This window comes from Triplophysa rosa, linkage group LG12, assembly GCF_024868665.1.
Source record: "Triplophysa rosa linkage group LG12, Trosa_1v2, whole genome shotgun sequence".
In the NCBI taxonomy this organism is placed as follows: Eukaryota; Metazoa; Chordata; class Actinopteri; order Cypriniformes; family Nemacheilidae; genus Triplophysa; species Triplophysa rosa.
In genome coordinates, this window is record NC_079901.1 from 2123387 (window position 1) to 2148605 (window position 25219).

The 25219-nt window shown below is 40.3% G+C and overlaps 3 protein-coding genes across 3 annotated transcripts; all 3 read right to left on the bottom strand.

Moving 5' to 3' along the window:
• Positions 1 to 1534: 1534 nt before the first annotated feature.
• On the bottom strand, positions 1535 to 5559 carry LOC130563188 (uncharacterized). Its single transcript, XM_057348616.1, has 4 exons — positions 5330 to 5559; positions 5072 to 5209; positions 2012 to 2384; positions 1535 to 1883 (listed from the first exon to the last, which is right to left on the bottom strand). The coding sequence occupies exons 1-4, from the start codon at positions 5557 to 5559 to the stop codon at positions 1776 to 1778; spliced, it is 849 nt and encodes a 282-aa protein (XP_057204599.1). The 3' UTR covers positions 1535 to 1775.
• Positions 5560 to 12956: 7397 nt separating this feature from the next.
• LOC130562498 (cytochrome b-245 light chain) lies at positions 12957 to 16544 on the bottom strand. The gene is made up of 6 exons (XM_057347539.1): positions 16361 to 16544; positions 15754 to 15823; positions 15488 to 15562; positions 15289 to 15372; positions 14809 to 14890; positions 12957 to 14044 (listed from the first exon to the last, which is right to left on the bottom strand). The coding sequence occupies exons 1-6, from the start codon at positions 16416 to 16418 to the stop codon at positions 13853 to 13855; spliced, it is 561 nt and encodes a 186-aa protein (XP_057203522.1). The 5' UTR covers positions 16419 to 16544; the 3' UTR covers positions 12957 to 13852.
• Positions 16545 to 16879: 335 nt separating this feature from the next.
• On the bottom strand, positions 16880 to 24630 carry mvda (mevalonate (diphospho) decarboxylase a). The gene is made up of 10 exons (XM_057347526.1): positions 24423 to 24630; positions 24143 to 24213; positions 23908 to 24022; positions 23675 to 23821; positions 22876 to 23075; positions 22554 to 22628; positions 20915 to 21133; positions 19448 to 19563; positions 19256 to 19364; positions 16880 to 17126 (listed from the first exon to the last, which is right to left on the bottom strand). The coding sequence occupies exons 1-10, from the start codon at positions 24496 to 24498 to the stop codon at positions 17046 to 17048; spliced, it is 1209 nt and encodes a 402-aa protein (XP_057203509.1). The 5' UTR covers positions 24499 to 24630; the 3' UTR covers positions 16880 to 17045.
• Between the last annotated feature and the right edge of the window lie 589 nt (positions 24631 to 25219).

Here is a 25219-nt window from a genome sequence, read left to right on the forward strand (position 1 = left end):
CGTCCTTCTTTATCCAGCTCTATCATCTCAGCTCTTGTCAGGTCCCCACTTCCCATTCTCCGCTCTACCATCAGGTCAGGCCATGAACTGCATCCTGCTCGCTGTGGTAACCTTGGAACAATGAGACAAGACTGGCTGAGAGTAGAGTACTGTTCTGTACTCTTTGATGCAACAAGTACATCAGTTGTGTTTTTGGTTCCGGTTGATCTAACTAATGCAGCCTAAACCCTCTGAAGATTTATATTATGGAAGAGTAGTGTATGCAAGATTAAAAAGATGCGTCTTTAGTCTAGATTTAAACGGACAGAGTGTGTCTGCCTCCCGGACAGTGCAGGGAAGACTATTCCAAAGTTTAGGCGCTAGATAGGAAAAGGATCTACCACCTGCACTTGATTTTGATTTTCTCTGTCCAATTTTTTGCAATGAATTAGTACGTTCAACTGTTTCTGGCATGCCACATTGCGTACAGTTTCCAGCTACAGAAGTACGACTTCTAAAGCATATACAGTAGCTGTTTCTCTCAACGCCAGCTTTACTTTGAATATTTTAAAATGGATGATCTTTGCACATCGCAGAGGACCTCTCCTGCGAATGGCGATGCGCTGTACCGAAGTGCATTTGATGTTGTAGATGATTGGTTGGCTGTGTACAATTCGTCACGTGTTATTACTGTTTATGTTTTTCTAGGTTTCTGAAAGGAAAGGTCACTCCCGGTCAATCGGAATTGCTAGAACATCATCAATGCACAGCATTTTGCTTCAAGCCCTTTTACATAAAATAAATAAATGTAAACGATTGGGCCATGCAAATGATTTACTGCTGTTTATTTTTTATAATTTAAGGGTCATTCTGCTTATGTTTTGGATTGCCTTATTGTAAACTGTTACCCTACGAAATGTATGATTTATTGCCTCAGTTGTATGTGTAACTACTGTATGTGTCAATGTGGCCTATTCTTTACATCTTCCTTTGCAACAATGTATGAATTAATTGGATACTTTCTGTGTATACTGATTAATGCATTCGATTTTTTCACATCAATAAACAGTCTATTTATCAGTTGAATATTTATGTCCATTCTTCAATTTAATCTCATTATATTCATATGCTATTCAATAAAAATGATTATGAAGAAAAATACACTGTTATGTTATCGCTTATAATTAGTGTTTTCTTTTTAAATGTTATTTATATGTAAATAACACACATGTAAATAATCTGACACATTATTACAAATTACTACTTTATTTAGTTACATAGAATAAGAAATATTAAATGAGGATATTAGATATGCAATAAATAAAAAACAATCTAGAGTGCTGTATTATTCAGTCCTGTTGAAGTATACATCTTTTTTTCATAAAACAAATGATCTATTATCAAATCCTGAATTTACATGACATATAAAATATCGTGTTCATGAAATATATAAAACAATGTTGGGTTACATATAACATGAAATATAATATAATATGAAATATTAGGCACGTTAAATAAAATATAACTGGAATGAAATAAAATGGCATATTCAAGACAAGCATCACAGTTACATCAAGTATAAAATAGTTACGTGACATAGAAAATATATATAAAAGGCAATATAAACAATATCCTATATAGTGTTGCTTTTAAAAATAAAACAGCAGATACACGAATTGTCACATTGTTACATGACATATAAACTATATAAAATAAACAATAGTGAGTATAAACTGCAGTTACATGAAATAAAAACGACACAACAGTGTTCCTATTTCACAACAGCAAAACAAAGTTCACTTTTGTGAGTCCACAACTGTGGAAGCCATGGGCTCAGATTTGATCACCTCGAACAAGTGGGTATCATCCAGCCATGAGGGGTCACTGATGGAAGAGCTTGACTTCTGTATGACAAACGCAAGCGATAACATTATGATTAACATTTTTTGTAATGAAATAAATAATGCGCTTTATGTGCTGAAAACATTCATTTAATGTTGTGGTAATATGGTTTGTGATTCAGACAACTTACTTGAGTCTTCTTGTCATAAATGCATTTTCTAAATCTTTTCATCTGCACACTGGTGATGTGGGTTATAGGTGTATTTAGCCACCGGCTAACAGAGCTGTATGCCTTCTGTATCATTTCCCTCTGACTCGTACCAAAATCATCTGGCCTGTCCTTCTGTGCAGAATACTGGCTGTAGAGCTCCCACATCTCCTGGAAGCTATGGCTCTCGAACCCTTTCTGTCCATAAACACATCGGTGGATGTTGGCTTCCAGGTCGATTGACACTTCTGGAAAGCTCTCTGCATACTCTGTCAGGTGGTCTTTTATCCATTGATTTTGTGCTTGCCCCTTTCCTACTTTTTTAGAGAGTTCTTCTCTGTGCTTGTTGATCAAACTGCAATTACAAAATTATTTAAAAGATAATAGCCTGCACAGCGATAACAACCATATACTTCTGTCAATAGACCGAGAGAGTATTTGCTATCGACTACTTTTCAAAATGAGGATTTCTGTAAAAACTTTAAATAGAATACACTTACTACTTCATGTAGCCCACATCATTTGACACAAGCCAGTGAAACGGTGAATTGAGATACTGGCAAAAGGGTAGCACAAGCTTCCCCAGACACTGCTGTCATGATGGTTCTCTCATCCCTTCAGTACGAAGTGCTCTTTCAGCATGGGCCAGGGCAGTGGAATCATTGAGCAGCTGAGGAGGGGGAAGAGGAAAACTCATTCTCCTGTTTCTGCAGGCACGGGCCTCATTCGTCGCCACCAATAAGGCCTGCTGACGACCCTCTGGAGCAGTGGGGTTTTGAAGACGGATGACTGGCTTCGCCATATCCAGGTGCAATGAAATAAAAACACCATTTTTAAGATGACAATACTGCACTGATAATAACACATAACACTAAGATTTTTATTTTTTTGTCACCAGCCAATTAGCAATGTGTTCCCTTTCAGCCATAGTAAAGCCTCACAAACATCATCACAACTAATATTCATGTGCAAAGATACATTACAGGTATAATCACTGTGATCTATTGTATGGACACAAAACCAATGCAAGTGAGTGCCAGTTATCAACATTCTTCAAAATATATTCTTTTGTCAAAATATCTTCTTTTGTGTTTTGTAGAAATGAAAGTGGAAATGACACGAGTGAGAAAATGATAACAGAATTTTCGTTTTTGGATGAACTAACGATATCCCTTTAAAGTAATTTCACATAGTTACACATGTATGCTTAAGCATGATTCATACTATTTCAATCTTCTTTAACTTAAATATTCCTGCACTAGCGAAGTATGATTTATTAAAGCGTGTTAAAGTTAACTGTTGTTACTGTATGTAAAAACCTGACCTTTAAATGTTTTATTTAGAAGCACAGTACTAGTATAGTAGTTGTAATAGTACTACACAAAGTGATAGTATTTGGAATATCTTATACTTTTATTTGAGAGATCTGGTAACCTAAACATCGCAAATTAAATGTAACGTTACTGTATGTAACATCAATCAAGATGCGACGAGATGAGGACAATTAACAGATATTAACTTACCTTTTTCTCACTTTCTCGTGGAATCTTCTTAATTTAATGCTGATCAAAGATGCTCAAACAACAACAGTTATAAAAGAAAACTATAAATAAGATGCTATACTGTTAAACTGTTAAACTGATAAAGAAGAACTGTTAAAAGATGGACTATTGAAACAGAGCAGGATTTACAAGCCTGTTTCTCTCTCACTGATTGGACTGTTTTTGAAGCTGTTGCCACCGATCTGGACGAGCTGGCAGAAACTGTAACTTCATATATCAGTTTCTGTGAGGATATGTGCATCCCTACCAAGTCTTATCTAACGTACAACAACGACAAACCGTGGTTCACGGCAAAACTCAGACAGCTCCGTCAGGCCAAAAAAGATGCTTACAGGAAAGGGGACAAAGTCTTTTATAAACAGGCCAAATTCACACTGGAAAAGGAGATCAGAGGGGCAAAGAGGAATTATTCTGACAATTTAAGGAACAAATTCTCTTCCAGTGATCCTGCTTCAGTGTGGAAAGGTCTGAAAGATATCACCAGTTACAAGACACTATCCCCCAGCACTTTGGAGAACCAACAACTAGCTGACGACTTGAACAAGTTTTATTGCCGGTTTGAAAAAACACCCCACACCCGCCCTGAACACCTCTCCACACAACCATTCACACCTTCAGCAACCCCCCTCTCTCCCACACCTACAATTCAGATCACTGAAGAAGATGTTCGCCAGGTCTTCAGAAAGAACAAAAGAAGGAAAGCACCAGACCCAGACGGTGTGTCACCAGCCTGCCTAAAAATATGTGCTGACCAGCTGGCCCCCATCTTCACACAGATCTTCAACAGATCACTGGAGCTGTGCGAAGTCCCCTCATGCTTCAAATGCTCTACCATCATCCCAGTCCCAAAGAAACCCAAAATTACTGGACTTAATGACTACAGACCTGTGGCTCTAACGTCTGTGGCCATGAAATCATTTGAAAGACTGGTTTTGGCCTATCTGAAGGATATCACTGGTCCCTTACTGGACCCCCTGCAGTTTGCCTACAGAGCAAACAGGTCTGTGGATGATGCTGTCAACATGGGACTGCATTTCATCCTTCAGCATCTGGACAGACCAGGGACCTATGCGAGGATCCTGTTTGTGGACTTCAGCTCCGCTTTTAACACCATCATCACGGACACCCTTCAGAATAAACTGGCACAGCTCTCCGTCCCCACCTCTGTCTGTCAGTGGATCAACAGCTTCTTGACAGACAGGCAGCAGTTTGTGAGGTCTCGGGTTTGAGCACTTGACAGCTTTCCATGTGCCCAGTGTCTTCGTGACAGCCCCGCTCCCTTGTGTCGACATTAATTACCTCATCATTGTTTCACTCCTTTCACCTGGGTTGGCTCCGGTTTTTCTTTCTCCCCGCCTGGTTTCTCATTCTCTCCCTTGATTTCTTTTCCTTCTTAAACCCTCTTGTGCCTCTGTCCTGTGTCAGATCGTCAGTGTTATTTCGGCGATCGTTGATCTTGCCTCGGGTATTGTGTAATCACCTCTTTTTCGTCCAGGCTCCAGAGCTGTGTTTGCCACGTGGTGTCTTCTTGTCTGCCTGCAGTGTCGGACTCGCTGCATGGATCTCTTGTTCTCCCTGATCGGTCGGACGGCTAGAGGGATTTCGTTCTATGGATTTCCTGTTGGAATATATCTCTCCTGTCGGATTAAGTGAACTCTCAACCAGATTTCTCTACCCTGTTGGTCTAGTGGATTCCTGTTGGAACATATCTCTCCTGTCGGATTAAGTGAACTCTCACCCAGATTTCTCTGCCCTGTTGGTCTGGTGGATTCCTGTTGGGGCATGTCTCTCCTGTCGGATGAGGTGAGCTCTCGCCCGGATTTCTCTGCCCTGTTGGTCTGGTGGATTCCTGTTGGAACGTTTCTCTCCTGTCGGATTGAGTGAACTCTGACCCAAGTAATCTACCTTGTCGGTCTTGTGGATTCCTGTTTGGATTATCCTTTCCTGTCGGATTAAGTGGATCCTCATCCAAGTGCGTCTTTCCCGTCAGTCTAGAGGACTCGCCGTGGGCACAATCCTCGCTCTACTCAGTTGCGGCCCGGCCGCTGGATATAAGACTCCTTAGCTCCTTCCCTTTTTTTTGGCCGAGCGCTCAAGCCTTTTTGCCCTGTGCATCCGAGACCCTGGTTCCTGACTCTTCCTTTTAAAGGAGATTTTTTTTGTATATCTGGTTTCTCACCGCTTGGCGGTCCTCAGTTGCATTGTGTTTTCCCTATGTTGTTTCTGCTGAGGAATTAATTAAAGATTCTAGTTACCCTGCACGTGACTCTCAAGTGTTCTTACCTGAACCCTAACAGCAGTTAGTAAAGCTTGGTAAATTCAAATCCAACACTTGCACCATCAGCACTGGAGCTTCTCAGGGCTGTGTTCTCTCCCCACTGCTCTTCTCCCTTTACATGAATGATTGCACATCTAAAGACCCCTCTGTCAAGCTCCTGAAGTTTGCAGACGACACCACACTGATCGGCCTCATTCAGGACGGTGACGAGTCTGCTTACAGACAGGTGGTCAAGGAGCTGGCTGTCTGGTGCAGTCTTAACAACCTGGAGCTTAACATGCTTAAAACTGTGGAGATGATCGTGGACTTCAGGAGAAAGCCCCCTGTTCTCCCCAAACTCACCATCATGAAAAGCACTGTGACTGCAGTGGAGTCATTCAGATTCCTGGGCACCACAATTTCTCAGGATCTGAAGTGGGACACTCACATTGACTCTATTGTTAAAAAGGCCCAGCAGAGGCTGTACTTCCTTCGCCAGCTGAGGAAGTTCAACCTGCCACAGGAGTTGCTGAAACAGTTCTACTCTGCCATTATCGAATCCATCCTCTGCACTTCTATAACTGTCTGGTTCAGCTCAGCTACCAAATCTGATCTCAGAAGACTACGGAGGGTAGTCCGGACTGCTGAGCGTATCATTGGTACAACCATCCCCACTCTCCAAGAACTGTACTCATCCAGAATGAGCAAAAGGGCTGGTAAAATCACTCTGGACCCCTCACACCCAGCACACTCCCTTTTTGAACTGTTACCGTCTGGTCGACGCTACAGAGCACTGAGCACCAGAACGACCAGACACAGGAACAGTTTCTTCCCTCAGGCAATCCATCTTATGAACACTTGACATTAAACGCGGAACACACAACTCTATTTTACATTATTTATTCACCAAATTTGCACATATCAGACCTGTACATACATAATTGTCTATATTGTGTTTTTGCTGTTTTGTACATTGCCTATTTCTATATTATTGTTTATTATTGTTTATTATTATTTTATTTATTTTTAGTTCTGTCCTGTTGCTGTCTTTCTGTTGCACTGTGGAGCTTCTGTCACTATAACAAATTCCTAGTATGTGGAAACATACTTGGCCAATAAAGCTCATTCTCATTCTCATTATAGCGCTCGTCAATGACATGTCGATCGCACTAAACAGAGTTAGCGCTTGCAAGATCTGAGGCCTGTGATTGGTAGTCTATGGTCGCGATGTACAACTTGATTGGTAGTTTACAGACAGAGTCTCCAATCGGAGCAGCGCATCTTCTCCGTGCCGTGATTGGTGGTCTACGGTCGATGCCGGCATTCGCGATTGGTAGTCTACGGTCAGAGTCTACGGTGACTGTAGAATCTCGACCAATGAAACGTCCTAAATGTCTACGGTCACCGTAGACTTTGCACGACCATAGAAACAACTCCTCTGCGACTAACCCTAGACCAAGCAGCATCTACTTCCTCGGCAAACTGAGAAGAGCCAGAGCCCCGGCCCCCATCATTTGTACCTTCTACAGAGGCACCATCGAGAGAATTCGGACTACCTGCATCACTGTCTGTGTGGTATGGCGCCTGTAACGCATCCTGCCATTAGTAGGCTATCCAATTGCAGCCCGTAGCGCCACACGATTCAGGACACACAATTCAGGCCACCTATTTCAGGCCAGAAGTGAGTGGCTACGTTATTAAAACATAACAACATATCTGAGAGCACATGAGTTGTCTTGCAATGTTTCTGAGATTATGTGGTTAACAATTTGTTTATATATTAATTTAAGTGTTTCTCTTCTATTTATTGATTATGTGCATTTCATTCACATTTTTATTTTTTCACATTCATACCGTGTTGTAAATAGGCTTTGCGTTGAAGTTCCTGTGTGCAATGTACAATTATAATTCTGTAACATTTATTGTTTGTGATATGGTACCATATTTTAGTTTTAACCGACTTTGTAAAAGTTAATATGTGTCATGCATTTTTCATTAGAGAGTTGCTACAGTTTAGAGAGGTTCAGTATTTTACATTATACATTCAGGTAACACGTAATTCACTTAATGAATATGGTAATGCATGCAAATAATATGGGCGTGGTTTAACATGCATATCACTTAAAACATCTATTACGATGGGACTAGAAGTAAACTGTATATTTGTACAGTATTGACAACTATACCAATTATACTTCTTTTTTACGACTGTTTGTTGATTTTTTACTGTTCATTTTTAATAAAAAAGAATATTTGACATTAAAATGTCTATACTCCATGTCTTTGTTACAAAAAGTATTACAAAGTATTATGAAATCAACATATAAAGTATACAGGAATCAAAGTGAATATCAATAATATTCAGACGTTGTACTTTTAGTATTTCAGGTGTTATGTCATTTATCATAATATTGTATGCTATACACATCCTGTTAAAGTGCATGTAAAAATAGCTTGTCTTGCATCTGACAAAAGAACATTATGCTACAAAACGGTAGCTGAAATGACTCTAATAGACCAGACCCTTCTCAGAACCATATGATTCTCCTTAACTTCTGGTCTAAAACGGGTGGACTGGCATGTGTGGCCTGAAACGTGTGGTACTACGGGCCTGCAGCTATATCTCCATCCTGCCGCAATACCCTCCAACGCATAGTGAAAGCAACTGAGAAGATTGTTGGTGTCTCTCTGATGTAATTTCGTTTGCTTGTTATCTCCAGGGACTCTGTTCTTTGCAGATGTGTACCGGAAGTAAAGTTTGGGCCACAAAAGCGTGCATGCGCAGCAACGTTTGTTGCTTTGCTATTTCTGACTTCCCAGCTAACACAGTACGTTCTGACAACATTGCCAGTTCGTCTTCATTTGGTCACCGTGACATTACTTTGTGACCACGTTCTGATGACGTCTTGGCAACGTTTTTGATTTTTTTGATTTTGACGTTTTTGAACGTTTTGAAAATTTTTTGCTTACGTTCCAGAAACGTCCTAGCCACGTCCTCAAATAACATTGTGAATTAATCCCATGGAGAACGTTGTAGCGACGTGATGTACTGGTCTTCAGATAACCTGGACACTGGTCATTCTTGCTTACGTTCCAGAAACGTCTGAGCCATGTCCTCAAATAACGTTGTGAATTGATCCCGTTGAGAATGTTGTAGCGACGTGATGTACTCGTCTTCAGATAACCTGGACACTGGTCATTCTTGCTTACGTTCCAGAAACGTCTGAGCCATGTCTTCAAATAACGTTGTGAATTGATCCCGTTGAGAATGTTGTAGTGACGTGATGTACTCATCTTCAGATGACCTGGACACTGGTCATTTGATTAATGAATCTGGTCATTTCTGTTTATTATGTTATTGTATGGAAAATGTATGATCACAGTAAAATCTGTTATAATGTCAAGACGAATGCTATTAATCTGACTTCTGACAGCTATTAAACTGGAGTTTAATTCGATACCACAATTACTACAATTTATTTTGTGCGCGCGCGTCTGATATGTGCGTGCGTGTCTCCAGCACGCACCTTCTTTTTTCTGCAAAGAGCTGCGCGCTCTAATCATTTAAACGTTAACGGTCATTTCTTTCTACCTCACTGCCTGATTTTACTTTAGCGGTTTATTAATATTCTTTCTTTAATTTATACCTTAGAGATGTGAGAGTAAACACATATTTTAGTGATTTTCGATCAATTTGGCGCATTTAAATGAACGGACCCTGATGTTTGTGAGTGTGACTAAAGAAGCTTTGGATTGTTGTTTCTAAAAACGGACAACCTACTAAACCTATGTGGTAAAACAAGAATATAATGTTAAGCCTAAACATAATGTTTATTCATCTCTGTCAATAAATATCTGCTTTAAATCCTCTATATTGTGTTGAAGTCTTTGATTATTTACTCATCACTCTTGATCTCGACCTAACTTCCCCAGACACTACACATGCCTCCCCACTGGTCACATTCGGACGCAACCTACGTACACTCTCTCCCTCCCGCCTATCCTCTGCTGTCTCCGCCACGCTCCCTCCCTCTGAACAGCTCTCTCTCTCTTGGATACTAACAGTGCCACCGACACTCTTTGCTCCACACTTACCTCCTGCTTAGACAGCTTATGCCCCCTTACATCTATACCACCTCGTGCATCCCCTTCTGCCCCCTGGTTATCTGATGTTCTCTGCGAGCATCGCGACACGCTCAGGTCTGCTGAGAGAAAGCGGCGCAAATCTAAACCTCGGTCTCTATCAGTCTCTCCTCTCTTTTTTCTCTGCTGATGTCTCCTTTGCGAAAACTCAGTACTACCATGCTAAAATCAACAACTCTCTTTTCTTCGTAAAGAAAACTACCACCATCACAGTGTTAATTTTGACAGCAAATTTTGATTTAGTTTTAGTCATAGTCTTTTGACGAAAATGCAATGTAGTTTTAGTCACATTTTAGTCAACCCCATCATTTTAGTTTTAGTCTAGTTTTAGTCGACGAAATATGAAAAACATTTTAGTCGAATAAATATACATTATATTTAGTCTACTAAAATCTAAATGGTTTAAATCATTTACTTGGTGTAATTAAATGTTCCATACAAAGATTCAACTGTTTTGACATAATTTACTTCACCTTAGAATAAAATTAAACCAGGTCATTACCTTTATTTTTCAGAAAAGTTCAGTAACTAGATATGCATTGTTGGAACGCAGAGTATTAGACCATGAACGACATGTTCCAGTTCATTCAGTCCCATTTGACTCAATTGCCTCGTTAAGTTGGGCGTGTTCATTCAACCAATGAAACGCTCTGACAGGGCTCACACTCAAAGGCTATTGGCTCATGGCATGCTTCTTTGAAGTAAGCGCTGCACTGTCTCTGCTTGAGACAGCAATGAATGAGAATAGCTTTCAAAAAGACATATTATATAAATTGTATTACATTTCTTTAGTCATGCAAACATGTTACATACTTGGTTGGAATGTACAGTTCGACTCACTTCATCACTTCTATAATCAGTAGAGGACGGCGCTGGTTTCTTTTGGCTGACTTTGTTGCATTTCACGTTATGCAGCAGCTCGTGTTAAGTTAACATAGGCATATAAAAACACTTGAGCTTGCCTTCGTAATGTGTTTCGGGGTGACTCGCCTGCAGTCGCGCTTCAAGTTTGCGGCGTTTTACCGGCGATCGTGAAGGAAAATAAGACGCTTTGTAAACCGCGTGGAGACACCTATGCTTTCCCTTCTCCCAGAGACTTCTCTCTGCCGTTTATATGAGATAAGCAGCACATGCGCGCAATCTGATGTCCGCCAGGTGGGACAAGAATATTTTCGTCTCGTTTTTATTAGTTGACGAAAATGTCAGTATATTTTTATTACAGTTTTCGTTATAATGCATTCATTTTTATTTAGTTATCGTCTCGTTTTCGTCAGTGAAAACATGTCGTTAACGAATACTTTTCGTCATAGTTTTCGTTAACGAAATTAACACTGCACCATCAGCAGTCAGTTCTCTGCACCACCGCCTCTTGATCATGCCCAAACCCCCGACATATGCTCGTTCCCCTCTTTCTCCCTCCTATCTGAAGATGATGTTTCCAGGGTCATGTCTTCGAACCACCCAACGACTTGCCCGCTAGATCCCATCCCCACTCATCTCCTCCAGGCAATCTCTCCATCGGTTGTTCCCACTCTGACCCACATTATCAACTCGTCTCTCACCACTGGCACATTTCCCGCAGTCTTCAAAGAAGCCCGTATTACCCCGCTACTGAAGAAACCCACTCTTAATCCTGCACTGTTAGATAACTACAGACTGGTATCTCTCCTCAGCTTCATTTCCAAAACTCTTGAGCGTGTTGTATGTAACCAGCTCTCATCCTTTCTCTCGCAGTACAACCTCCTGGACAGTAACCAGTCAGGTTTCAAGAGCGGTCATTCCACTGAGACTGCGCTGCTCTCTGTCATTGAAGCCCTGAGACTGGCAAGAGCTGCCTCGAACTCATCTGTACTCATCCTACTGGATCTATCTGCCGCCTTTGACACCATTAACCACCACATCCTCCTGTCGACCCTCAAGGCTATGGGTGTCTCCGGAATGGTGCTACAATGGTTTAGGTCTTACATCTCAGGTAGGTCATTTAGAGTATCCTGGAGAGGTGAGCTCTCAGAGTCCCAACATCTAGATACAGGGGTGCCTCAGGGCTCAGTGCTTGGGGCGTTGCTCTTTTCTGTATACATGACATCCCTAGGCTCTGTCATTCGGAAATATGGCTTTTCCTATCACTGCTATGCGGATGATACACAACTCCACCTGTCATTTCAGCCTGACGATCCGACATGCCTGAGCGACATTTCGCTCTGGATGAAGGACCATCCCTTGCAGCTGGACCTTGCAAAAACAGAACTGCTTGTAATCCCGTCCCACACTAGGATCCATCACAACTGGGCTCATCAACCATCACATCTTCCAGAACGGCCAGAAACCTGGGAGTGGTGATCGATGATCAGCTAAAGTTCACAGATCAGATTGCAAGCACCACTCGGTCCTGTAGATTCATCCTCTACAACATCAGGAAAATTAGACCTTTCCTATCCGAGCATGCTATGCAGGTCCTAGTCCAGGTTCTTGTTCTGTCCAGACTGGACTATTACAATGCGCTACTAGCTGGACTTCCTGCTTGCACAACAAAACCTCTACAGATGATCCAGAATGCAGCGGCAAGAGTGGTCTTCAATGAACCGAAGAGAGCACACGTCACCCCTCTCTTCATTAAGTTAAATTGGCTTATACATATATATATATATTATACATATTTGAATAGATAATTACTCCAATGTTACGTCGTCAGGACGAATATGGGAATCACAAAGTTACGTCGCTGGAACGTTATTATGGTATGTCGTGGCAACGAATATGGTCCGGTCCAGGTACGTCGTCACAATGTATCTGTGTTATCTGGGTTACTACTGTACATTTTGGTATGATTATTACTTGTGTTTCCATATTGTTTTGTAATGATAAATCTATATCTAGTTTAAGGAAAAACCAAGGAGTAAATTATGGTATCATCGCTTTTTATTTCCTCTCAGTAAAAGGTTAGGCGGTTAATTATATTATGACACGCCCATCATTTTTAAGTTTCTCCTTAATCTGCAAGTTAGGAGCTACTTTTAGCCTTAAGATGTTTTGTGAATATGGGCCCAGATATTTAGAACAATTTATCCAGAAGAACAATGGTCTTCCAACATATTCACTTGTGTCTTTGTGTAATATGAACTTCCTTGTTCCTTGTTGAGCAACAAGAGGATTATGAAAGTATGAAAATCTGTTTCTCAACAGGCTGTTACGGTCATCTGCTATTAGTTCCTTTTAATGATAAATATGTACATTTAGGAAGCTTTTTCCCATTTTGAAATTGTAACTGAAATCGCAATGTTTAACAAATGAATGACAAAAAACCACGACAATTGTTTTTAGTGAATAGTAAAAAAATGAAAATAGTGAATTATTTCTATAAGGAAATATATAATTATATACATGACAAGTGACTGTATAGCACCTCCAATTACATATAGTTTTTTTCCATGTAAATACATAAATATAGGCCTATATGTTACCTTGAGGCAAATACACAAACTTCAAATGAAAGTGTTTTCTTCCCTAAACAGGTAATAGCACAATTATATCAGGCAATTGCCCTCGCATCTTTTCTGTCATAACAGCGATATTATTAAGCTGAACATTAAGATGAAAGTGTTAAAAAACATTTATTGTAGAATGTGTGCAAGTAACAAAGACATGGAAATATCTACTGTAATGTCTACTACATATACACAAAGCAAATATTAAATCAGTAAATTATTTTGTCAATCCCGTCTTTCCATATCGCTTTTCTGGAGTACTTAAACAATATAAAACCATAAAGGCCACCTACTATAGTTACACGTATAGGCTGCCACGAAGCCATTTGGAGTTTGTAGCTAAACCATATTCACACTCATTAGTGTCATAGAGTCATTATTCACTGACAGCCACAGTCATGGGATTGTCATATGCAGCGGTCTCTAGGTGATCTGCTTTTTTCCTGCGGAGTTCTGGAGGAGGTCGTGGCGGAGGGTTCTGGGGAGGTTTTTTGATACTCTCCCCAATTCGCTTTGACAGCTCCTTTCGATGCAGTATGGGCTCCCAGTGCTCCCCGTGGATAGCTGCCTGTGAAACCAAAATTAAAAACTATATGATGAATCAAAGGCTAAAGGCAAAGTGAATGTAGTCTGATCCCCACTACAGCAATGTGGCCACATGACCCAGTTAGTTAAACACAGTTTGACTCGTGTCTAACTAAGTGATATACTGCTCCATATAATATTGTGCTTTTGATAGTAATTAGTCACGTCATCTATTAGATCACTGTTTGTGTAAAATGTTCGGCAGTATAAGCATTGAGGAATGAGGATAAGCTGATATTTACTCATACTCACATTGTTGTCCTCATTGTAGGCTTTTATTTTATTTTTTTGCTTAAGTTCGTCCAAGAAAAAGAGCCAGGAATCTTACAAATGTCTCCATTAGAGTTTGACAAGAACAATGTCACAAACAAAGCTCAGAGTCTGGAATCAAAAGTCTAAGTACAACTAAAATGATCAACTCTAACATTGCTACAATCTACCTTCATTTTACACCCCCATACTCTTCGTGTATTTGAATAATTGTCTAAAACTTTGTCTGAAAAAAAAGCTGATACTTAAAAGAAATAGCCTACAACAACCGAGAACTCCTTCAAATCTCCTGAGCCATGAAAAGGCAACCACTGGGCAATAAAAGTTTCCTACTGCTTCATTGGTGTCATTTTAAACTGCAGAAGTGAGAAAGTGAAGAGGGGGATTTTACAGAAGGAAGTAACTGCAAAAAGAACCTTTCACATTCAGCCATTTTGCTTCAACCACTGACTTATGCGGGAGTTTGTACAGACTTACCGAAAGGTAGATTAAACTAGCGATCCCAAGACAAACACATCCCAGAACTGTGGCTAACATGAAACCTCCAGGAACACACAACCTAGAAGACAGCACACACACACACATGTCTGGTTTACTATCTCCGTGGGGACAGTCCATAGGCGTAATGTTTTTTATACTGTACAAACTGTATATTTTATCCCGTACCCCTAAACCTAAAGATCATAGAACACTTTTTGCATTTTTAGATTTAAAAAAAATATTGTTCTGTACAATTTATAAGCTTTTTTGCCCATGAGGACCTCAATTTTGGTCCCCACAGTGACACGAGTCCCCATGTGTTGGTGTGCATTCAGGTTTAGGTCCCCACCGGGATATACAAACATGAACACACACACACACACATATAACAGTCACAATAACAGTCATGCGTGCACAGAGAAAATGACAAATATGACAACACATGCATGGAATACATTCAATGTACATGTGACTTACGCAGCGTGCAGCAAAGCTCTGACGTAATAGTTGCTGGTCAGTGGCCCAAAAGCCTTTACACACACCGTGAAGCAGTACTGACCCCTGAAATGGACACACAAACCCTTCACATGAGACACAGTGTGCTTTTTATAGCATTATTAAATATGTGTCGAAATCAGCAAGCCATGTTTCCTGTAAATGAGGTCAGAAAACTCACGTCCTCTCAACACTGGTGCCTTTGCTCCGTTTACTGCGGGGATATTCCAGCAAACACACAAACACACCTGCAGCACTGTCACGGTTAAGGATACACACATACGAAATTTAAGTAGAACTTTCCGTTGACATTTTATCTTTTGACACACTAGTCACAGACATGAGGAAATGACATGAAAATCTGGGTTTGCCAAAGAACTCGTCAAAACATCATTCATTCAACTTTCTGAGAAACTAAGAAAACCTTTTTAGAGTTTAAAAGGATACATGCCAAACGCTGCGAATTGCCAACCTCTGAACTGACCGGCCACTCCAACTATACCTCCAGTCAGATAAACTGATAAAGAGATAGAGACATATATCCATATATTTATATTATATTCATATACAAAAATCCTGCAACCGATCCACTGCCAAAAAATGATATAAAAAACATATCTGGAGTATATTTACACATTAAAACACGTTTAATAAACCAAATAAACATAAATCAGCTTTGAAAATTACTTCTACAGCGTTTATTCATATTAGTTAATGTTAAATTCAACATACACTAAATGTTGAATCTCACATTAACAAAGACAATCCATTTTGTTAAAATATTTCTAATTGTCAGATCACGTTAACTAATAGAACATTTACGTAAAGTATTAATAAAAGACAGGTTTATGTACACGCAACTATCCATTTACAACTAAATAAATCGTAATATAGAATTTACTGTAATATACTTAAAGTAATTTCTATATTTAAGCATATTACTGTATTCACGGCAATGTTTGTCAGGCAAGTAACATTCATTAATAGTGCTCGTAAAATGCGTTTGAGATCAAAAGGAAACAAAACTGATAATGACAAGTATTGGAGTTCTTACTGAGACCAGCAGCCAGAGCCTGTTCGTTGGCCCACATCGCCCATTCAATCTTCCCCATGATGACAGACACAGACAACAAAACACACGAAAGTTCACATTCACACTTACTTTAACATAATCTAACAAGTAACTTTATTTAGGAAAGCCAGGCGGGGCGTGACCAGCGCGTCACAAACCCAACCTCTCATTCCGTCACTTCCGATTGTACTTTGCGCTCTTATCAAACAGCGGTGTAAATGTAAATACATGAAAAAGAAATTACATGGAAAGAACTGGGTTGGGTGGGGCAACGCTAGAAAGCGGCTCCAAATTCTTCTGGCTCACGTGATACTTTTCCCAGCCTATCATACTCGTAACGCGTTGAGGCATGAAGTGGAGTCTTGTCGGTTGTACGTTATATCTAATATATATTATTGAAATGATTTGGTGATCGGACGGGAGATTAAACAACAGTTTTACCATATTAAAATTCCCTACACAAAATTAAGTTATTAACATAAAAAAAACAAATTCTTATGCACTTGAAACTAAGAAGATTGCAAAAACAACACAGAATCACTCATTTCTTTCTTAAAAATAATCATTTTAATAACCAAAATGTACATGTTTTTACACAATTTAAGACATGTATGTCTTTTAAAAATATGCAACTAATACAAATTGCGATAATTTTGTGGTTGATCTATCAGGCACTCTTCTTGGGCAGCCCATCAGCATCCAGCAAATGAAGATTTGGATCCTCCACCACACAAGGTCCAGGACCAGCCTTAAAACATATTACACAGGAATTGCTAGAACTCATAATACATTTAGGAAAACCACAGCTGCGTCCGAAAGCTCTAAAATGCTGCCTTTGGAGGCTCCGTTCAAAGGCAGGAAGGCACTTCATGTCACCTGAGATACCTTCCCATGATTGATCCTTCACTGCCTTTCATGAACCACAATGCCATGCGTGTGCATGAAGAAGGTGATTGGATTGGGTTACAATTTTGTCAATATTTAAGCTTCATTTTAACTTTTAATAATTTGATTGCATTTCAAACAAGAAATGAGTTGTGTAATTTTTAAATATGTGATTTTGCAAATAGGTATGTCAAATTCAAATACATTTCCATTATGCCGCCTAAGCATTCGGACACAGCCCACGTATCCAACACTACACTGAAAAGTCACACTGACAAATACTATGTATTGTCCTTTGCAGTTTATGACCAGACAATGACTATCTAAAAACTGTATCATGACTGCAGTAAATGAAAAATATGGCTAATAATATACAATATCTCACAGAAGTGAGTACACCCCTCAGTTTTTTGTAAATATTTTATTATATCTTTTAATGTGACAACACTGAAGAAATGAGACTTTGCTACAATGTAAAGTAGTGAGTGTACAGCTTGTATAACAGTGTACATTTGCTGTCCCCTCAAAATAACTCAACACACAGCCATTAATGTCTAAACCTCTGGCAACAAAAGTGAGTACACCCCTAAGTGAAAATGTCCAAATTGGGCCCAATTAGCCATTTTCCCTCCCCGGTGTCATGTGATTCTTTAGTGTTACAAGGTCTCAGGTGTGAATGGGGAGCATGCGTGTTAAATTAGGTGTTATCGCTCTCACTCTCTCATATTGGTCACTGGAAGTTCAACATGGCACCTCATGGCAAAGAACTCTCTGAGGATCTGAAAAAAAAGAATTGTTGCTCTACATAAAGATGGCCTAGGCTATAAGAAGATTGCCAAGACACTGAAACTGAGCTGCAGCATGGTGGCCAAGACCATACAGCGGTTTAACAGGACAGGTTCCACTCAGAACAGGCCTCGCCATGGTCGACCAAAGAATTTGAGTGCACATGCCAAGCGTCATATCCAGAGGTTGTCTTTGGGAAATAGACGGATGAATGCTGCCAGCATTGCTGCAGAGGTTGAAGGGGTGGGGGTCAGCCTGTCAGTGCTCAGACCATACACCGCAAACTGCATCAAATTGGTCTGCATGCCTTCCCAGAAGGAAGCCTCTTCTAAAGATGATGCACAAGAAAGCCCGCAAACAGTTTGCTGAAGATAAACAGACTAAGGACATGGATTACTGTCCTGTGGTCTGATGATACCAAGATAAACTTATTTGGTTCAGATGGTGTCAAGTGTGTGTGGCGGCAACCAGGTGAGGAGTACAAGACACGTGTGGTTTGCCTATAGTCAAGCATGGTGGTGGGAGTGTCATGGTCTGGGGCTGCATGAGTGTTGCCAGCATTGGGGAGCAACAGTTCATTGAGGGAACAATCAATGCCAACATGTACTGTGACATACTGAAGCAGAGCATGATCCCCTCCCTTCGGAGACTGGGCCGCAGGACAGTATCCAACATGATAACGACCCCAAAAGAAGCTGAGGATAAAGGTGATGGACTGGCCAAGCATGTCTCCAGACCTAAACCCTATTAAGCATCTGTGGGGCATCCTCAAATGGAAGGTGGAGGAGCGCAAGGTCTCTAACATCCACCAGCTCTGTGATGTCATCATGGAGGAATGGAACAGGACTCCAGTGGCAACCTGTGAAGCTCTGGTGAACTCCATGCCCAAGAGGGTTAAGGCAGTGCTGGAAAATAATGGTGGCCACACAAAATATTGACACTTTGGGCCCAATTTGGACATTTTCACTTAGGGGTGTACTCAATTTTGTTGCCAGCGGTGTAGACATTAATGGCTGTGTGTTGAGTTATTTTGAGGGGACAGCAAATTTACACTGTTATACAAGCTGTACACTCACTACTTTACATTGTAGCAAAGTGTAATTTCTTCGGTGTTGTCACATGAAAAGATATAATAAAATATTTAATAAAATGTGAGGGGTGTACTCACTTCTGTGAGATACTGTAGCTTAGCTTGAAGATACCTACCTTAGTGCTGATTATATAGTGAATGCCCTTGGCTGTGGGCTCCATGTTAATCTCGCTCTTCAGCTCCTCAGAGAGTGGAGTTAAATTCACAGGAAGCCCCCTTAGAAACCTGTGAAATAAAATAAGACTTTCATATGAACAACAGCTCTGAACTCTAAGTACTAAATGGAGAGTCTAATATTTGTAACTTACTCTGCTCCATTGACTTCTGGGGGGAAAAAATGGCATACCACCTGTACAAACTCGGGCAAGTGCTCTTGTAGGGTATATATCACAGCGTTAGGACCAGCATCAAAAGTATAGGCCACCTAAAAGAAAATTTTTTTATCACCTTACATATAGTGCAGTATTAATTCACTGTATGCACACCCTGCTGCTTATGTATTTCCGCCCATATCTCAGTTTTACGTGGGCTTCCGGTATAGCATTCTCCCACAGCAAAATGAGGTCCTAGCGTGGTCTTTTTTCACATATTTTGATTAACTAGCGATTTAATTTTATTTTATTATATTATATAAGTATATATTAACTTTTGTTGCATACCTGTTTTATATATTTTATTAATACATCGTTGTAGTAATGAGTTCAAGAAGCTTTAAATACTTTCGTCGTGCAGGTGTGACGTCTCAATATTGCTGTGTCCTAACGGCAGCTCATTAAAACGTTAGGCAAGCATTGGATGTAAGCACGTATTGGTAAGCACGCCGGAAGCTAGATAACAACTGAGCCTAAACGCGGAAGTGGCCGTGCATAGAGTGAATACAGTCTTATCCCACGGTATTAATTCCATTCGTTTTTTTGATTCCATTCCTCAACAATAAGAGGTCTTTATCATTGATGTGTAAATGAAGTTCATTTTACAATACTTTTACCAAACTTATTTCCTATAATATGAGAAGCTTAATTTAAGATACATTTGCTCATTTAGTTCCTCAACATCCACTTGTACTGTAGTTTTGTTTAACTCATGCGAAATCTTGCGTGACCTCTAGAATCCGATCTTCATTTTCTGAAAGTTAAAGTGAAGTGAAAGTGACTTATTTGTCAGGTATGGTGACCCATACCCGAAATGTGACCTCTGCATTTAACCCACCCAGAGAGTAGTGGACACACGTACACCTGGAGCAGTGGGCAGCTATCACTGCAGCGCCCGGGGAGCAAGTGGGGGTAAGGTGACTTGCTCAAGGGCACCTCAGTCGTTACCCGCCGGCCCTGGAAATCGATCCGGCAACCTTCTGGTCACGAGTCCGACTCTCTAACCATTAAGCCACGACTGCCATTTCCTTCTATTTCCTAACCGTGTCTCTATCTGAAAATACTGCTTCATTTTATCGACCCTACTAGGCATAGGCCTGCCTATTAAAGTGCACCCGTTAGTATTTCAAATACATATTTCTCAGTGTCCACAGGTTTCCCTTATCATACTATTCAGTATTACACTTACATATTAAGCAACTAATAAGATCCCATCATTTGAAGAATATGATTTGTCCATAGTAACCCAGGACTATTATAACTTCAAGAGCCTATATGTTGGTATCAGCATTGGGTGATACATCATGAAGACTGTGATGATTTTGGTATGGTTTTTCATATGGCCATTAATAAAGAGTGTGTAAGTAGACTTGTTTCACAATATTTATGAAGACATGTGCTCACTCTGGTCTCTCCGTAGTGCTGGTTATAACGGTGCACAAGGCTGATGATCTTGCGGGAGATGTCGTTCAGGTAGAATATGGGTGGATATGTGTCCAGACAGGTGGCATGAAACTGGTTACTGTCTTTCATGGTCAGCTCCCCAAACACTGCAAAGTTTCGCTGACGAATAGCCCCGATCATCTGCTCCATACGACCAGGCACCACAACGTCTGCCCGGTACTGGGGAAGGCAGTATGATATGGAGTGATTTTAGTCTCATTAATTATTCACACGTAAAACAAGATACACACATGCGTAAACAGTTTCACATGAATAAAACCTAATTTACGTGCACAAAGTATAAATATACATTTACAAAAAGCAATTCACGTGCGTAACACAAAACTATTTTCTCATAAAGTACGTTTCGCAAACATACGACTGTGCACAAATATTTCGAAAGTTTAAAATGTACACGTTTATTGTGTTATGTGAATGTGCAAATCGTCACTCACGTGTGAATCGCCTTGGATGTTTGTGTGTGTTTTTTCAGACTCTCCTGGCAGCGCAACCCCTCCCACATGGGTTGTCGTACTCTTTAGCCAATCAGATTCAACCTGACCATTCAACCAATCATAAACGCGGAGAGCTCAAGGAAAACGGCTCTGCGCACCTTTTGCGCAGTTTGACTCACTTCATGTGTTGCCAATTTAGTGATTTTTCAGCCCCCTTAAGCGAGATATTTTCCAAAAGGCGGCTAGCTACAAATCTATGCGCCCATACAAAACAATGTTTCCAAGAACTAGTCATTTATTGTCCTTGTTTGCCCTCGTTCATTTAAAACATACATTGTATGGACATACAAACATAAATACATCTCAAACAGGCACAGTTTGTTACCCAGACGGATTTTAGCAGTTCAGTGGAAGTGACTGCTGGTTGTGTAGTTTTAAGTGGTCATGTTCACTCACTATTTCATACATTTTTTCTACAAAATAAGTTAATAAAAACAGATTTATTGTGTGGCTGTATTATGTTTTAATACTGCATCACAGCTCAGAGAGTAGATTAGCGAAGCTGTACAAACGAGCCTTTACTGCAGTGCTCCTTGAGTTCTGCGCTCTCCACGATTATGATTGGTTGAATGGTAAGGTTGAATCTGATTGGCTAAACAGGATGACAACTCAAGTGGGAGTGACAGCGCTGCCAAGAGAGTCTCAAAACACACACACAAATCCAGGGCGATTAACACATGAGTGACGATTTGCACATTCACATTCAATGAAAAGCTTGTACATTTTAAACTTTCAAAATATTTGTGCACAGTTGTACGTCTGTGAATTGTATTAAGCATTTGTGAAACATATTTTATGGGAATATAATTTTAGTTTACGCACGTGAATTGTTTTTTGTGAATGTACATATATGATTTGTGCACGTGAATTAGGTTTTATGCATGTGAAACTGGCTACGCAAGTGTACATCGTGTTTTATTTGTGAATAATTAATGAGACTAAAATCGCTCCATAGTATGACAGTTACATGTATACTTAGATAGATTTAAGAGTATATGAAATTGTCCTCACTTGTAATCCACTGCTATGAAAAGAACAACTTGTAACTCAGTGAGGAACAAACAGAAATGAAAATACATTTGTACCTTAAGAAGGTGACTTGTCTCCACGCTAGTGTGCATACCAGATGTGCTCCCTACAGACTTCTGCTCAGCGCTCACCTGGGAAGAAAGATCTCTACATAAGATACACAAAGCATGCAGTAAAACTAGAAGTGATGCATGTGATGAGGACACACTCATCATAATCTGATTTCATGTGGTCATAGAGGATGCACATACAGCACATGTAAATAGCGAACTTCCTTGGTTAACCACTTGTGATCGATTCACCCAACATGGATGTTCATAGCAGGTGTAAAGAGGGCTTGTGTTCTTCACAAAATCTGAGGTTCAATTCCAAACTCACCACTAGAATCAATACTCTGACCTCTGGCCAATACGACTCAGATTCCACTTGTTCAGCGATACTATCTTTCCCGTCCGAACGCTCACCCAATTTCCACTGGACAAATCCACCGTACAGACTCCTGCATGCACTGCCAGAGCCCTGCCGTGCCACCGCAGATAGCTCGCCCTCAACCCCAAACAACTGCGACAGTGTGTACACTGCAACACACAGGAGCAGGACATCCTGAGACAATCCTCCAGGACAGGACACACAGAGCAAACCATTTACTTTTCTTTAAAGGTCCAGTGTGTAATTTTTTGGGGGATCTATTGACGGAAATGCAATATAATATACATAACATTACAATGTGTTCAGAGGTGTATAAAGACCACACATGAAGCGTTGTTTTTCTTACCTTAGAATGAGCTATTTCTATCTACATACACTGAGGGTCTGCTTGCATGGAATGTTGTTGCCATGTTGTTTCTACAGTAGCCCTAAAGCTTCAGACAAACTGCTCTACAGAACGCGTTTCGTAAATATGGTATCTCATAAAGGGAGGGGTGGAGCGGGCCGTTGGTTGGAATTTGCAACTTCAACGCTAAATGCGGCTTAAAATTACAGAATGGTCCTTTAATGACATGTACACACATGGGATAATTTCTCACTGCTTTGGATTACATAAAAGCATGATTTTTTATTATTTAAAAGTAATGTATGCAGAATGGAATAAGCACGGTGCATGTTCATGGTGAAATGTCCACTAGTTCAAAAAGCTCTGCTCAACAAGAAGTGACTCGTGGCACATTTTACTTACCCAGACAGGCATAGCCAGATGCAGAGGAGGCCAGGCCAGCAGCGGTGGGAAAATTATTCTCGGAGCAGATATGGACCTTATAGGACACGCTGGTGACCTCTGAAGTGGGATTGTCGGTATTCCGCCTCTTGCGAGCTAACCGTCGAACTTTTGAATTAAAACACGAAGACATAAATGACATCTTTTGATATATATCCAAATATATTTTAATGCTCTGACAGCCAGGTACATACTCTCTCGCAGACATGACTGCAGTCTGGGGTGGCTAATATCCACCTCTTTGCCATTAAGCCATATGCGGTCTTCCCTGAAACTTCTGCTGCATGCGATTGTTGTGGTTGTTTTGAGCTACAAACGAGTCAGAAAATAGCATTTCAGCAACCTCACAATGTCTAAAGAGCTATCCTGGAGCACTTCTAATGTACAGAGACAGACGCTCAAAGAGTTAATGTGAGGAATATTATTTACCTGGTCCTGATGCAGAGTAACACTGAGTGATGAATTGATTGGCAGAATAAGATCTTCATCACGTTTCCCCCCTGATTTAATGTAATAAAAAACTTCCAGTAAGTAACCAAACAAATCTTCACACGTACATACACACCTATAAGAGGGCATTCTAAACAAAATACATCAACACAGTTTGAAGGCTGCAGTAATAATGAGTAAAATAACAATAACAAAAGTACATTTTTGTTTCTGTTTAGCTCTTGCATCATAATTTCATTTAAAGGACATGATTACTCACAATATTTAATGACCGCGATGTTTACCGGTGCCGTGCAAGTGACCCTGGTGATAGTTCGGTGATCGTTATCCGACATAGTCGTTTTTTTTTTTTTACTAAAACCGATTAACAAAAGTATACAATTACTTTAATTATGTGTTAAACCGTGAATGCACTAAACACTACCGACAATGTGAGAGTGTCAAACTCACAGAAAGCTTGTAAAAACACTAGCCTCGGTTTGGATTGGTCCATGCCCAATGGGAGGACCCGTTCTTGACCAATCAGAGCGATCGCTGTACTAGTCTTTAACAAGACAAACCAATGAATGAGGTCGGATCATGATCATACGAATAAAAAGACAGACCATTCTCGACCATTCGCGCATGCTCAGTAATTCCAATTTATACCAAAGACTATAGACATTAACAAGACATCGCAATACGAATGGGGAAAAGTGCAGCTGTAGTCCCGCTTTCGGGAAAAAAAGCAAATCGTCTACGTCGAGTAGGCTACTCTGGGGTGATGCTATAAACACAAACAAGACTGAGTAGACAAAAATGACCATTTGGCTTTAGATTCATAATATCTAAGATAAGTGGGAGTAAAGTTTTGAGGTGTATGATTTGTGATCAGAAACTCGGTTATCATGCCTTCACCTCATCAATGTTGAAACACAAGCACTTCCAACACTGATTTATTGGATGGCCATACATCTGATGGATATGATGTTCATTTACAAGGTGTGAAGTGCTTCGCGCTGATCTTCTGGACATCTTACAAACAAAAGTGAGTAAAGAAGACATTTTGTTCGTATA

Coding starts and splice junctions, on each gene's coding strand:
- LOC130562498 (XM_057347539.1), bottom strand. CDS start 16,418: ATGGGGAAGATTGAATGGGCGATGTGGGCCAACGAACAGGCTCTGGCT. Junction 15,373..15,487: donor GGCACCAGTGTTGAGAGGAC/GTGAGTTTTCTG, acceptor TGTCCATTTCAG/GGGTCAGTACTGCTTCACGG. Junction 14,891..15,288: donor AGAGCTTTGCTGCACGCTGC/GTAAGTCACATG, acceptor GCTGTCTTCTAG/GTTGTGTGTTCCTGGAGGTT.
- LOC130563188 (XM_057348616.1), bottom strand. CDS start 5,559: ATGAGGATCCACTTAATCCGACAGGAAAGGATAATCCAAACAGGAATC. Junction 5,210..5,329: donor AACAGGGCAGAGAAATCTGG/GTGAGAGTTCAC, acceptor ATATTCCAACAG/GAAATCCATAGAACGAAATC. Junction 2,385..5,071: donor GGAGCCTGGACGAAAAAGAG/GTGATTACACAA, acceptor TTGTAATTGCAG/TTTGATCAACAAGCACAGAG.
- mvda (XM_057347526.1), bottom strand. CDS start 24,498: ATGTCGGATAACGATCACCGAACTATCACCAGGGTCACTTGCACGGCA. Junction 23,076..23,674: donor ATCTGGCTATGCCTGTCTGG/GTAAGTAAAATG, acceptor TGTGTGTTGCAG/TGTACACACTGTCGCAGTTG. Junction 19,365..19,447: donor CCAGAAGTCAATGGAGCAGA/GTAAGTTACAAA, acceptor TTTATTTCACAG/GTTTCTAAGGGGGCTTCCTG.